This window comes from Cavia porcellus, unplaced genomic scaffold (assembly GCF_034190915.1).
Source record: "Cavia porcellus strain 051 isolate PalLab524CR breed Dunkin Hartley unplaced genomic scaffold, mCavPor4.1 scaffold_7, whole genome shotgun sequence".
Lineage (NCBI taxonomy): Eukaryota > Metazoa > Chordata > Mammalia > Rodentia > Caviidae > Cavia > Cavia porcellus.
Window position 1 is genome coordinate 53120644 of NW_026947490.1, and position 12499 is coordinate 53133142.

General features: G+C 39.6%; 1 protein-coding gene across 2 annotated transcripts in view; it reads right to left on the minus strand.

Moving 5' to 3' along the window:
• The window catches only part of Tmco1 (transmembrane and coiled-coil domains 1), a 47122-nt gene extending 36517 nt beyond the window's left edge, over window positions 1-10605 (minus strand). The window contains exons 1-3 of one of the 2 annotated variants that reach the window (XM_063253594.1): window positions 10365-10605; window positions 9895-9972; window positions 4681-4740 (exon numbers count right to left, since the gene is read on the minus strand). In XM_063253594.1, the coding sequence (XP_063109664.1) occupies window positions 4681-4740; window positions 9895-9972; window positions 10365-10434 (208 nt within the window). In that variant the 5' untranslated portion in view covers window positions 10435-10605. The remainder of the gene's footprint in view (window positions 1-4680; window positions 4741-9894; window positions 9973-10364) is intronic. The other variant, XM_003468665.5, reaches the window with a different exon arrangement.
• Between the last annotated feature and the right edge of the window lie 1894 nt (window positions 10606-12499).

A 12499-nucleotide genomic window follows, 5' to 3' on the forward strand; every position in this document is an offset into this window, starting at 1 on the left:
TGTTAAGGATCATTATCAAAGTGCTTCACCAAGGGCAATCAGTGATATTTGGATTCTCTGAAGCACTAATTACTGTTGTCCCCTTCAATCTTACTGAGCACTCCTGTCTCTTTCAGTGCATCATTTCTATAGCTCTCCTCTCCTCCCCCAAATACTATAATGCTACCTATGTGTGTGTGTGTGTGTGTGTGTGTGTGTGTGTGTGTATATGCAATATGTTTCTGTAAATCAGCTCAAAAAAGTGAGCAATCTGAGCAAAAAAAACTAAAAAAAAAAAGTATAGATAGGATTAATACACAGACATACATTTAACTGGTACTATGAAGTTACTAGAGATGAATAGCAAATGTAACTTGGCTTCTTAGTAGCCAATTCAAAGGAAAAATAATCAGCTCATAGGGCTACACCAACCCCAACAGTTGCCAGCCTGCACACTATATAAGGGAGGAGTAGAGAAAGGTTTGCCTCTCCTTTGGCTCTTGCTGCTTTTGCTGTCTTCTGCCGCCTTGAAGTGTTGCCCCTGTGCTGTGCTACCCTGCCATGGAGCCACCTGGTTATGGACTGAAACCTCCACAAACTGTGAGCTGAATAAACCTTTAATTTGGGGTGTTGGGTTAAAAAAAAAAAATCAGCTCATATATTGTGCCCATAAGATAATAATAAATTTTTATGAGTTGCTGCTTTCCCTAACACTAAAAAGTAACAGAAATAGTTTCCACAATTTTTGATCAAAAGACAAATGTGTGGCGTTGCAGAGAGTATTCTCAAAAATATTCCACCATAGTAGTACAACAAATTGTACTTAGCTATGTTTTTCTTAAAATGCCTAATAGTATCAATACCAAGATCAAATAGAGGAGAAGTAATTTTATGAATTCCAAAATAATGTAGTTTAGGCTTTCAGACTTCTAACAGTATGTCTTAATCTAAGAGTATTATAAACACGGAGAAGAAATAGTTGTTTGTCTTTCAAGCAACTTCTCAAAAATAGTCATAACTTTTGATAAGGTTTGATAGGAACTATTTATAAATATTATTACTTGAAACTTCTGGTGATTTTTGGGATGAGCAAACAATTCACAGCTGCATTCCACATTAGGATAACTTGAGTTCAGATACTTTATGCTATCAGTATGAGCAGAGTAATCTGCCTTCCGTTTTTATCTGTCCTATCTCTCACAGCAAAGGTTGTCTGTGTTCAATGTCTTTACCTCCTCCTTTGCATTATCTCTTCAACCAGCACAATCTAGACTCTGTCCTCTACCATGCCACTAAAACTGTTCCTGCTAAAATCACTTTCTCAGACATCAGCATCTATGTTCAGCCCCTTCCTGCCTCCTGAAGCTCTTCCCTCACCTAATGTGACATAACTTTATTCCAACTTGCTAAGCAATACCTTTTCAGAGCTCACCTGCTTCTACTGCTTCTGAAATTTCTGTTTCCTCCACACCTTCCCACCCTCAGGCCTCTGCTCTTTTTGTCCTGTGTAGTATGTGTGATCTCATTTGCCATGCGGACTCAGCTGCAATGTAAAACACAACTCTCAAGAATCCACCGGTGGCTGTTAGCTCTCTACCAGTTCTCAAGCTGCACATCCAAGTGCGAACAAACTTTCCACTCTGCAGTCACTCAGGCACTTCAAATCCAGTGACCCTGACATCATTTCTGTTCTTCCAAATCCCAATCTGCAACTTCTCCAATATTTCCTACTCAGTTCAGAAATCTGGACATTTTTCCAGACCTGTCCTTCTCTCCATATTCATCTTGTAAACACTCTTGAAATTCTGTTGCTTCTACTTTCTCTATACTTGTTGAATTTTTACCATCTACTCCATTCCCACTGCCTTGTCTCAGGTTCTTATGTTTTTTTACCTGAGATACTTAAAAAGCCCCAACCTTTCTACCTCCAAAATGGTCCCCTTTCCAATTTTAACTATGGCCAGGGTCGTCTTCCTTAAACAAAATATCATGCTAAAACTCAATGTCCCTAAGTCCCTTCATTATTGTCTGAATATTTCTAAATATATATTAACTTGCTTTTATCTGTTAAATTTGTACAAATCTTTACAGAACTAGACCCTATTAAACTCTAGTCTCATAGGTATGTACTTTACAATCATCTTTTATGTGTTATACTACACAATTTACAGTGCTAAGCCCATACTTTGCTGTTTTATCCATCCATGCTTTTACATTTGCCTATCCTGCCTAGAACACAAGGGTTTTAAAATGTGGGCCCTGAGGCTGGGCACAGTGGCACAACCCTATAATCCAACCACTCAGGCACCAGGGCAGGAATGAGGCCAGCCTGGGCTACACGGTGAGTTCAAGGCCACCCCGTGAGAGCCAAGCATGGTGGTGTACACCTGTCATCCCAGTACTTAGAAGGGTGAGGCAGGAGGATCACTGTGAGTTTGAGGCTAGCCTGGGCTACATAAGCAAATTCAAGGCCAGCCTGCGCTACATAGCAAGACCCTATCTCAAAAATAAATAAATAAATAAATAAGAAAAAAAAAAAAAGCCACCCTATGATACTGAGCAAGACCCTGTCTCAAAGAAAAGACAAGCTGGGCGCAGTGGTACACACATAAAACCCAGTACTTGGCAGCTGAGACAGGAGCATGGACTCAAATTTGAGGCCAGCCTAAACTATATAGCAAGACCCTGTCTCAAAAAAGCCAAACAAGATGGTACACACTTGTAATTTCAGCACTTGTGAGGCTGAGGCAGGAGGATAACTGTGAGTTTGAGGTCAGCCTGGGCTACATAGTGAATTCAAGGTCAGACTGAATTGCATAGTAAAATCCTGTCTCAAAAGACCAAAACAACCCAAAACAAAAAATAATATGGTGAGTGCTGCTGTCAAGTGCACCTCAACATAAAGGAAGGCTCCTAAAATGCATTATGGTGCGTCCTCATCTACCTTATTCATTGGTTCTAGTCTGTGCAACTTCTGGCTCTTCCCCAAAGTCAAAATGACCATGACAAGTAAATGTTTTGAATGGATTCAGGGCACTGAAGCAGGCACGACAAAACAGTCCACGAAAAAGCATTTCCAGAACTGCTTCAGAAAGTGTCAAAAAAGATGGGATGAGTGTGTTTGAAGTGAGGGAGTATTCTGAAGGAGATTAATGGCAATGAATCTTTTGTGGCAGTAATTTTTTTTAACATTCACCATTCTTTGATCATACCTTATATACTATATACATACCAACATATACATATATATCACACTGTACACTTACTCTTTTTCTTGTCTGGTTTTCTTCTCTAGACAGAGTGCACAAAAACAGAATCTTCTTCTACTTTGTTCACCTAGCATCTAACACTAACTGACACAGAAAAGAAACACAACGGCATTCTGCCATGGCACTGAATGAACAGGCCATTTTTAACTGAATCTTATTTTTGTTTTGTGTGGATTTTTTGTTTGTTTTCCATTGTTGTTGTTTTTTGGTGTTTTATTTTGGAGACAAGGTTTTGCTATATAGTTCAGACTGGCCTTGAACTCACTATATTGCCCAGGCTGGCCTTGAACTTGCAGTGATCCTTCTGCTTCAGCCTCTTAAATGCTGGGATTACAGGCAAGTGCCACTATGTCCAGACTTTTTGTTTTGTTTTGAAACAGGGTCACCATATACTGCAGACTGGCCTTGAACTTGTGTCGATCCTCCTGCATCAGCCCTTGAACTGCTAGGGTTACATGCATGCCGCCACCACATCCAGCATCAGGTCATGTAAAAATGTCACTACTGCCAGAAATGATGGTACATGCTTGTAATTCCAGAAATCTAGGAGGCTGAGGCAGGAGGCACAAATCTGAGCCAACCCTAGACAAATTAGCAACTTGAAGAGACCCTGTCATTAAAAAAAGAAGAAGGAAGGGTTGGGAAGTAGCTCACTGGGAAGGTCCCGAGTCCAATACTCAGTACTAAAAAATTTAAAATTAATTTTTAAAAAATTTTTAAAGTGAATACTGGATTGGAAGCTTCACTCAGAACAAGATATTGCTAGTCCAGCCCCGTGGAATTTTCATCTGGGCTGCAATAGCAGTGATCTTGGTACAGAAGCATAGTATCTAAACCAAAAACATTTCACAATGATTTTTTTTCCTGACTTAGGAATTAGGAAATGTCATAAAGCACAAACACAAATTATATATAATCATTTATAAATTGTGAGAATCCAAAAACATAGGGAAATTATATTTCACAGGAGGTACAATTACTCAGCAGAAAATTTCATTTGCAAGGCGGATTTCTATCATTAGTTAAGTCTCAGCAAGAAAGCCAAGGCCAAGATGAACACAAGTAACTCAGACAACTGGAAATAATCACTTCAGACATAAAAAACAACATGCGCTTACAAATTGTGCCAGGAACTATCAGCCAAATTCAAAGCCACAACTCTCACTCATTAAAACTCAAATTTCAAGGGGAAGAGTAAAAACATAGCAAGCACCTAAATTTGTGCTACTTCAAAAAATACTGAGAATTAAATGACATTAAATATACAAGTGCCGCCAGGGATTTAGCTCAGCAGTATAAGCACCTGCCTGGCAAGCGTAAGGTCATGAGTTCAATCCCAGGTACAAAAAAAAAAGTATATAAGTGCCTTATAAATCATAAAGCCATACAAGGATGGGTTATCATCAACAACTTCTTTAGGTTAATGTCTTACCTATTTTCTTTTTTTGTTGCCGACCAGCTGACTCTGTTATTGTTTCCTTCTTCTTTTCCACTGTAAAAATACAGTAACAGAGCATTACACTGAAGCAAAGGATGCTTTATCACTGCTAGACTGACCAAAGCTTACAAGAAAGTGAAGAACCGGGATGGAGGTGTAGCTCAGCAGGAGTGCATTTATTTAACATGCATGAAGCCTTGGTTTCAATCCCCAGGACCACAAATAAAGAAAAACGTGTAAGCTACACTGACTTCTTTATGGCCATGATTAAGTTTACAGGCCTGATGCTAAAACTGCTAACAGTGAAAGGTACAGTAGACACACATGACAAGAATAAAACAACAGTGATTGGCTGGGATTAGAGCTCCGTGGTGAGATGCTTGTCTAGCATGCCAACACCCTGAGTTCAGGCCTCATCACTGCAAAAATAACCACTGTAACTGTAAGCATCATTAGACAGATACTTAGACAGTACTGTGTTAAGTCAATACTTAACCAAAACTAGGATGACTTTTCTTTTTTTATTTATTTTTTTTTTGGTTTTTTTTTTAATCTTTTTATCGGTACCGGGGATCGAACTCACAACTGCCTGCTTGCAAGGCAGGTGCTTATGCTGCTGAGCTAAATCCCCAGCCCCCTAGGATGACTTTTCAGACTATCAGGGAAGAGCATCCCTGAGACACTGTCAAGCACAATATTCAAACTGTTTCCTCAGATATGGTAAACTGTAGGTTCATTCAGTTCTATTCCCTCCTTATTACAGAAGGTAGGGAGACATTTATTCACTTACTGGCTGCCGAAGTACACATACTATTTCAGAGGGAGAAAGAAAAATGTAATTCTTGCTTTCTAAAGAACAATCTAGTGAAAGCACATAATCAAATGACAATTAGAAAAAAACATCCAGATGGACATACTACAGAGTAGGAAAATCAGGAGAACAAAACAAGCTAAGACCAATTTTTTGATACACTTTAATTAATATAAGAGTAATAGCTTTTGAAAAGGAATAGTGTAATATACTTATATTTAACGTCTTTAATTATTTGCAAATAGACTAGAAATGTCAAAAATTATCTTTACTTATTTACATTATCTGTTCCCTATACTGCCTTAGGATACTAACAGCAAGCAGTACCACACATATTATTTCTAAAAATTACATTAAAGAGAATGAGCAAGTAGGATTTTCTCTTAATACAGTAAATTTGTTGCTTGAATGATAAAAGCTAAACTGGCATTACTGCTTTATCAGAGATATAAAATTCAATTTGACTCCATTCTTGCAAATGAAATACAAAGTGCACACCAAAATAAAATGTGCATATTAGATGCCTAAGAAACATGTACTGTTTCAAATAAATTTAAAAAAAAATGACTCAGTATGGTGACATACACTTGAACTCAGGATTCTGAGAGGCTGACACAGGAGGAACACAAATTATTGCAACACAGCAATTTAGAGACCCTATCTCAAGATGACAAAACGTTAAAACAAAAATGGGGATCAGGTCAGTGTGAAGGGTCTAGGTTCAATCCCTAGTACAGAAAAAGAAAACAGGAAAAAAATTATAGACAGTAAAAATTTCTATATTTAATATATATGTAGACAGAGAATGCTTGATTTAGAGTAACGCTTAGTGTGAAGTTATAAAATGAAATCAGCTCAAATTCCAAAAGATGTTACAGGAAAAAAATAACATCTTAAGGGATAAAATGGACAAAAATATTATGTTTATTGTTTATTCATTACACAAAGAAACAAAATATGTCCTTTCTACTCCAGAAGGACTATAATATAACTATTTAATTACATTTAAAACTAACTGCATAGAAACCAAGGGGAAGCAAAAAAGACAGAAGACTACAGAATAGTAATTTAAGATGATACCATAAACACAACTGGTTTTCCAGTGGATTGGATTGACACCAGATAAATCTGGGTGTGTGGGGGATTAATGTTTCTCTAACTTCAGGAAGTTGTAAAGAAGTCCTTGTATACTGACACTGATTCTCCAGAATCTCACTCCATAACAAGAAATAGAGATTTTGAAGTTAACAAGGTAAGCAAGAACCATATTATAGAATTTACATCATAGAAAAAAACATCTGCTAGCAGACAATTGGAAAGGTCCAGCGCAGAAGTGTAATTAACATGTGTGAGGAGCACAGGGAGAAGAAAAGAGGGTCTGCATGCTAAGAGAATAAGCACTGAAGACCATGTAAGGACTTTGCCTTTTCCTCTGAGTAAATAAGAGTACCACAGAGGCATAAGCAAATAAAGGACATGACAGGATAGCTTTTTGAAAGGACTAATTTAGCTGTTATCTTAAGAAAAGACTACAGAGAAACAAGAACACCTGTGGTTTTAATCCACATGAAGCATCATGATGCTATCTGACTATGGTGGCACATGTCTGTATCCCCAGCAAAATGGAAGGCTGAGACAGGAAGACTGCAAGGTCAAATCTCTTTAACAACTTAGCACCCTGCTTCAAAAATTTAAAAAGGGCTAGCAATGTAGCTTAGAGCAAAGGCCCAGGGTTCAATCCCCAGTACCAGAAAATAAATAGTAAGTTTTTTAATTTTAAAAAAAAATACACATCAAGGTGCTTGTGGGAAGTAGTGAAAAGGGTTATGTTCCAGATACTAAAACACAGCTCCATAGTCTTTGCCAGTGACTGGATATGGGTTGTGAGAGGAGTCAAAGATAACTGTACAAATATTACGGCCTGAGCAACTCAAAGGATAAAAGTGTCACTGACCAATGTCAAAAAGGCAACACATGAAGCAGGCCTAAAGTAAAAAACAAGTATTTAACTGTGGGGGTTTGAGATGTTTATTAGACGATGCTAAGATGACAGATTGCGGGGGAATAATGAATTTATACTAAGGAGAAAAGGTCAGAGACATAAATAATGGAGACCACTGGCAAATGAGGTCATTTAGAGAGTTAACAGAAAGAAAAAAACTTGTTGGGAATTTAGCTCAGCGGCTCAAGTGCCTTCTTGGCAAGTGCGAGGTCTTGAATTCAATCCCTAGTACCGAAAAGAAAATTTTGGTCTAATCTTTGCCCGGCATGCATTCCAAGCACCACAGAGGAGGAAAAAAAGCTAAGCTCCCTTTTTTTTTTTTTTTTTTTGAGACAGGGTCTCACTAGGTAGTCTAAATTGGCCTTGAGAACTCTGGGCAATCCTCCTGCCTCAGCCTCCTGGGTACTGGAATTTTTTTTTTTGTCTTTTTGAGACAGGGTCTTGCTATGAAGTTCAGGCTGGCCTTGAACTCACTTTGTAACCCACGTTGGTCTCGAACTCACAATGACCCTCCTGCCTGAGTTCCTCAAGTTGTGCTATTATAGGCATGCGCCACCATGCCCAACTTACACTAAATTTTGTATCACCCCTCATAATCAACAATAGGAGGGTAAGAAGAGAAATCCACAAAGAAATTGTAGAAGAACAGCCAATATGATGAGAGTGAAATCAAGACAATACACTACATGGAAGTCAAATAAAAAAAACTGCATGAAGTTTTCTGGCTTGCACTACTAGAAGCACAGAGGTTCAGATCACCAAGGTAAGGAAATTCTGTAAGAGGATCATGTTTGTGAAGATAAAGATAATGAGTTTGGTTTTAAATATGGTGAGACGTATTACCAACACTAAATAAGGAATGGTAAACTGTAATCTTAAAAGCCTGGGTTTGGTCTCTAATGCTTTGTTTGCTCTGTGATGTACTATATTATTAACTTTCTGAGTCTCAACCTTCATTCCTATAATGTGGAGGTAACATTTATACAGGTAGCCACAAATGGTTACCATGTGGATCAGATCAGTTTTGCCTTTATTTTTGTTTGCAGGCTAAGGATCAGACCTAGCCTTGGGCATGCCAGGCAAAGACTCTACCACTGAACTACATCCTCAGGCTATAAAATGAGATCATTTAAGGAAAAAAAACATATTTTTTGGCCAAACACTATGAGAACACATGGAAAAGACACAGAATAGAAAAAGTGGCTGGGCATGGTGGCACACACCATAATCTCAGCACTCAGGAGGCTGAGGAGACAGGATGGCTGTGAGTTTAAGATCAACCTGGGCTACATAGTGAGTTCAAGGCCAGCCTGACCTACATAGCAAGACCACATTAAAAAAAAAAAAATTTAGAAGTAAAACCTGTATTTAATCCTTCAAAGAAAAATGAGAAGTCAAACTATGCCTATAAGGAACCATTCATGTTGTACCGTCAGTTGTGTCCTGTTGAATTCCTACTTTATTTCAAAGACAGTCAACTTAATTCTTAATAATGTTTTCCTTAAGCACTTCTTCAGTGTCCCAAAATCCTTAATTAAAACTTGACATATCCCTGAAGATACTACTTACCTTGACTCCATTCAAGATTATCTATTATTCTCCACAAACTTTACCACATTTTTGCTCATCTGCTATCTCCTATACCTATAATTCCCTAAACTCCCTCCCACCTAGTGTCTATCAAAATTCTAACTATCTACAAAGGACTACAAGGCCATCAGAATCATAAAACTTCCATGGTCTTTCAAAAAAAAAAAAGACTTCTTCTTTAGAACTACTTCAGCACATATTATCTACCTGCTATGTCCCATTTTCCCTTTAGTTTTATTATACGTTATATAAAAATCTATTTTAAATAGATTTCAAGTTGGGTTACTTTTTTATTCCAAGTTTTGTCCTTGCAGCTGGGAATGATGGCATGTGTCTATAAGCATACTCTCGCTAATTGGGAGGCTGAGGTTGAAGGATGCAAGTTCAAGGCCAGTCTAGCACTTAACAAAATAAACAAGGATAGAGCTGTAGGTCTGTACTTCATAGGTTCAATTCCCAATACAAACACACACAAACACACCACTTTCTTGCGAACATAAACTTAATGAACTTGGGGGGCTGGGGATTTAGCTCAGCGGCATAAGCGCCTGCCTTAAGGTAAGCAGGCAGTCATGAGTTCGATCTCCAGTACCGATAAAAAGGAAAAAAAGACAAAAAAAAAAAAAAACCTTAATGAACTTGACAAGGGTTTCACTAGAGAGAGACGATTTCACAAGACAGTTCAGGCTGGCCTTGAACTCAGTAGCCAGGTTGACCTTGGACTCCCACTGATCCTTCAGCTGCAGGATTACAACCGTTTGCTTCCATGCCTGGCAAAAGTATTTCTAAGTGTTACTGTACTCACGTTTTTTACTCTGCTTTTCCACTTCTGCCTTCAGTCTTTTATACTTGTCTGTTCTGTAAACCAGGACCCAGGTAATTCCTAAAACATTAAAAACCACATGCTAATAGAGAAATGATTCGATCAGTCACACCAAACTTACTAGTAGTTATTGTTGGGGTAGGAGAGATTGCAACAAAGGGTTAAATTTTTCAAGCATAAATACAACTGACTCTTCAGCCAAATCAACTGCAACTCGATGTGAAAGGGTTCACAAACAGGGCTGTGGAATCTACTTTAGACTAAAAAAAAATCTGGGCAATCAATTCCTCACTACCCTCCCGCCCCACTTCACAAGCTGCTGCCCAGGGATTTCTTGGACAAATGAAGCCCTCTAAGCAACTATGGCTCTCGATTTTCCTCTGTGGCTCGAGGGACCCCGACTTTCTTCCTTTCTGAGACTGATGAAAGGTCCGAGAAACGGTCGTCCTCACCCTCCGCCAGCAGAGCCGTGCACACGGAGATAAAAACGATGAGGAGAGTGTCTGCAAACATGGTGCTCATCTCGCACCTCCTTCCCTGCACTCCCCCCTGCCGCGAGGGAAGCGCTCAAAAGGCGGGAAAAAAAAGAGTGTAAACGACTTCCCCCTGGATCCCGGGATCACAGACCACCGGGTAATACACAGACTTTGACAGACAGGAAGGAACACTTCCGCTTCCGGGACACAGCGCCGGAAGGGCACCGTGCGGAGCGCCGCGCCGCCCTGCGGATCTGGAGAGACCAACGCGCAAGTCTCGCGGGCGAAAGGCTGGCTTGCGGGCCAACCTCGCGAGAGTTGGGATTGGAGTCCTCCAAGAATGGGTGCGCTGTGGCGGTCTTCAGATATTGTGGCATTTACTGGCAGGCTGCTGGCGGCGGGCTTTTTCTGAGCCAGAATCCAGTTCTTTGGACTGTTCTGGCCTTGAACTCCAGATCTAGCGCTCGGCACGTGGTATTACATGATTTGGCCTCGTGTTGCCCTAGAGCAGACTGACTTCTGGGGATGCGTGCCGGACCCCCAGGGGTTAGGCACCCGAGTGCGAAGGTGCTGGTCACACCGGAAGAGGGCAGCTTGTACATATGCTGTGTTTAAGAGTGTCATAGAGCTATGTCATAGAGGTATGTTCAGAATGTCGCTGTGACACGGTCGCCGGGAGATGAAAAGACTTGAAGCCCTGATTCAGGAGCGCTTTGGGACAAAGCGAAGAGCTTTTAGACAATGTGGGTAGACACAGATGCCTGGAAATACATAATGTGTAGAAAAGCAGCGAGAAGTGTGTCTAGAGAAGGGGTCACAGACGCCTCCCGCGGAAGGGACTCCAAATTACTTTATGCCATCTGAGCCTAAGAGAATAGTGGGAGAAGCCAGCAGAGCATGTTGGCACTCGCCTGTGATCCCAGCACCCAGGAACCTGAGGCAGCTGGAGGAGGGGAGGAAGTTGAGGGCAGCCTGCCTGAACCGCATTGCGAAACCCTGTCTTTAAAAAAAAGTGAGAGGTACGGTGATGTGATGAGAGCCCCAAATTCATGTAAAAGGAACATTTGATAGCCACATCTGATTTCTTTAGAGAATGCTAGTGTCCAGTTTCTGAGATCTGTTTTTCCTCAGGAAAGCCCAGAAATTCCAATGTTTATGTTAAACTCATAAATACGGCTAACTCATTAAAATTCATGAAGTTTTAGTCCGAGAAAATGTCTTAGCAGGTTGATTTCAACCTGTGTAGAAACTTTAAATTTTTTGAAAATAATTGTGTGTGGATTGAATGAAAATCTGGCAACTGGCTTGTTCGTTCTTTTAAACTCCATTATATGTAACTTACAGTTCTTCTATAACTGTACTTTTGACCTTTTAAAAATGATATGTGTATATTTTGTTTTCTTTTACACTCAACTGCAGAGACTCTGTCTCATTTAAGTTTCTGTTGCCAGGAGCAGTAGTGAGCATTGTGGGGTCAAAAAGATGATTAAGATACTATTCCTTCCTTCCAGTATTCCCAGTATTAGGATATGTGATTCCCAGGGAAATCATGTATCATAAGGTATAATAGAAGTATTCCTTAAAATCTTGCACTCCTGTAATCCTAGCACTTGGGAAGCTGAAGCAGGAGGATCACTGCAAGTTCAAGGCCAGCCTGGGTTATATAGGGAGTTTAAGACCAGCTTGAACTTCCTAGTGAGACCTTGTCTCAACCAAAAAAAAAAAAAAAAAAAAAGGCAAACAAGGTTTTCCCTGAAGAAGTTGGGAAGGCATCAAAAGACATTTGAGCTAGACCTTGATTTGAGTACTGGTTTTTGTTCAATGTTGTGTCACCAAAGTAAATGCTGAGATATGAGTGCCCTTTAAAGTCAGGCCTGATTTTCGTTTCTAGCTCAACTACTGAAATGAAGCTGAGCTTGAAGATACTATTTAACATCTTTAAAAAAAGAAAAAAGAATTGGTGAAATTATTGATAAAAAACGTTTCAGATATTCCTATGTAAATATTCACTGTACAAACAGACTACTAGGATTATACTTTAGTAATAGTGATGTCATAACATTGTTTTGAAGAGCAGTGGAGGAAAACGAGGAAAAGTCAGCTGTCGTTTG